This window comes from Trichinella spiralis (genome assembly GCF_000181795.1).
Source record: "Trichinella spiralis strain ISS 195 chromosome Unknown Scfld3906, whole genome shotgun sequence".
NCBI lineage: Eukaryota > Metazoa > Nematoda > Enoplea > Trichinellida > Trichinellidae > Trichinella > Trichinella spiralis.
Window position 1 is genome coordinate 1 of NW_003530845.1, and position 1094 is coordinate 1094.

The 1094-nt window shown below is 38.2% G+C and overlaps 1 protein-coding gene across 1 annotated transcript; it reads left to right on the forward strand.

Annotated features, from left to right (window-relative positions):
- Positions 1 to 330: 330 nt before the first annotated feature.
- Positions 331 to 896, forward strand: Tsp_15123 (conserved hypothetical protein; the record flags this gene model as incomplete). The annotated part of the gene is made up of 1 exon (XM_003367659.1): positions 331 to 896. A coding segment is annotated over one exon (566 nt), but the record flags the coding sequence as incomplete, so codon positions are not given.
- Positions 897 to 1094: the final 198 nt, after the last annotated feature.

The following is a 1094-nucleotide window of genomic DNA, read 5'->3' on the forward strand; positions in this document are numbered from 1 at the left end:
AAATTATTTCCAATTTGTTAGTAGATGCTTCTCATTAAAATACAGTTGACTCCATATTGACTTTTGAATATTACTGAGATATGCATCGTAATAAAAAATATGTATAATAGATCGTATGTTGAATAGACAGATTCTAAGTTACAGGAGTTAGAGGAATTAGTTCGTTTGAATTGAATGATATCCAGATCATTAGAAATAAGATAAGTTGACCATTGAAGCAGGGTTATCTCAAAAACAGAAATTGATGATACATCACGGATCCGGGCGTTGAATAGGGAAGATACAGTGAAAAAAAGAGATCAAAAACGACACGTGTTCCACCAATCCCAGAGGAAACAGGGGAAAACCCAGTGATAACGGGGGAACCGAAAGGTGAAAAGAAAGATTCTAAAAAGATTAAGAAGAAGTCTAAGAAGCGATCGAAATCGAAGAAAACCAAGAGAACTGAAAAAGATATAGCCGCTAAAGAAGCAGCGTCTTCTCAAATTCCAGAAACGGATATTACATCACCGAATCTGGCGCTGGCTAGTGAAGTTACAGCGACAAATGTCGATCAGCTGGACATTGTTCCACCAATAGCTGAAGAAACAGACAAAAAACCAGTGATAACCGATATACCGAAAGGTGAAAAGAAAGATTCTAAAAAGATTAAGAAGAAGTCAAAGAAGCTGACGATGTCAATTAAAGACCACAAATTTGAACAATACCTTGTTCTTAACGAAAGAGCGACTTCTCAAGTGACAGAAACGGATATACATGACCGAAATTTACACTGGAAACTGGAGACTCCGCGGCGGATGTACTTCGACAAAACTTTGTGCCAACAATCCCTGAGGAAACTGCTCAAAAAACCACTGATAACGGGTGAACCTGATGGTGTAAGGAAAAAGTCTTGAAAAATTTAAGATTAAGAACACAAATTTTACTCAGTCGTTGATCTTAACACAAGTTGTCATTTACACACCCGCTAAATAAACATCGACTTCTCTGTGACAGAAACCGAAAATTTGTCACCGCAATTACACTGGGCTGGGGAGGTACTTACTGCGATGTAACTGCAGGCCGGTCTTTTGTACAACGAACCGCCGAAATAT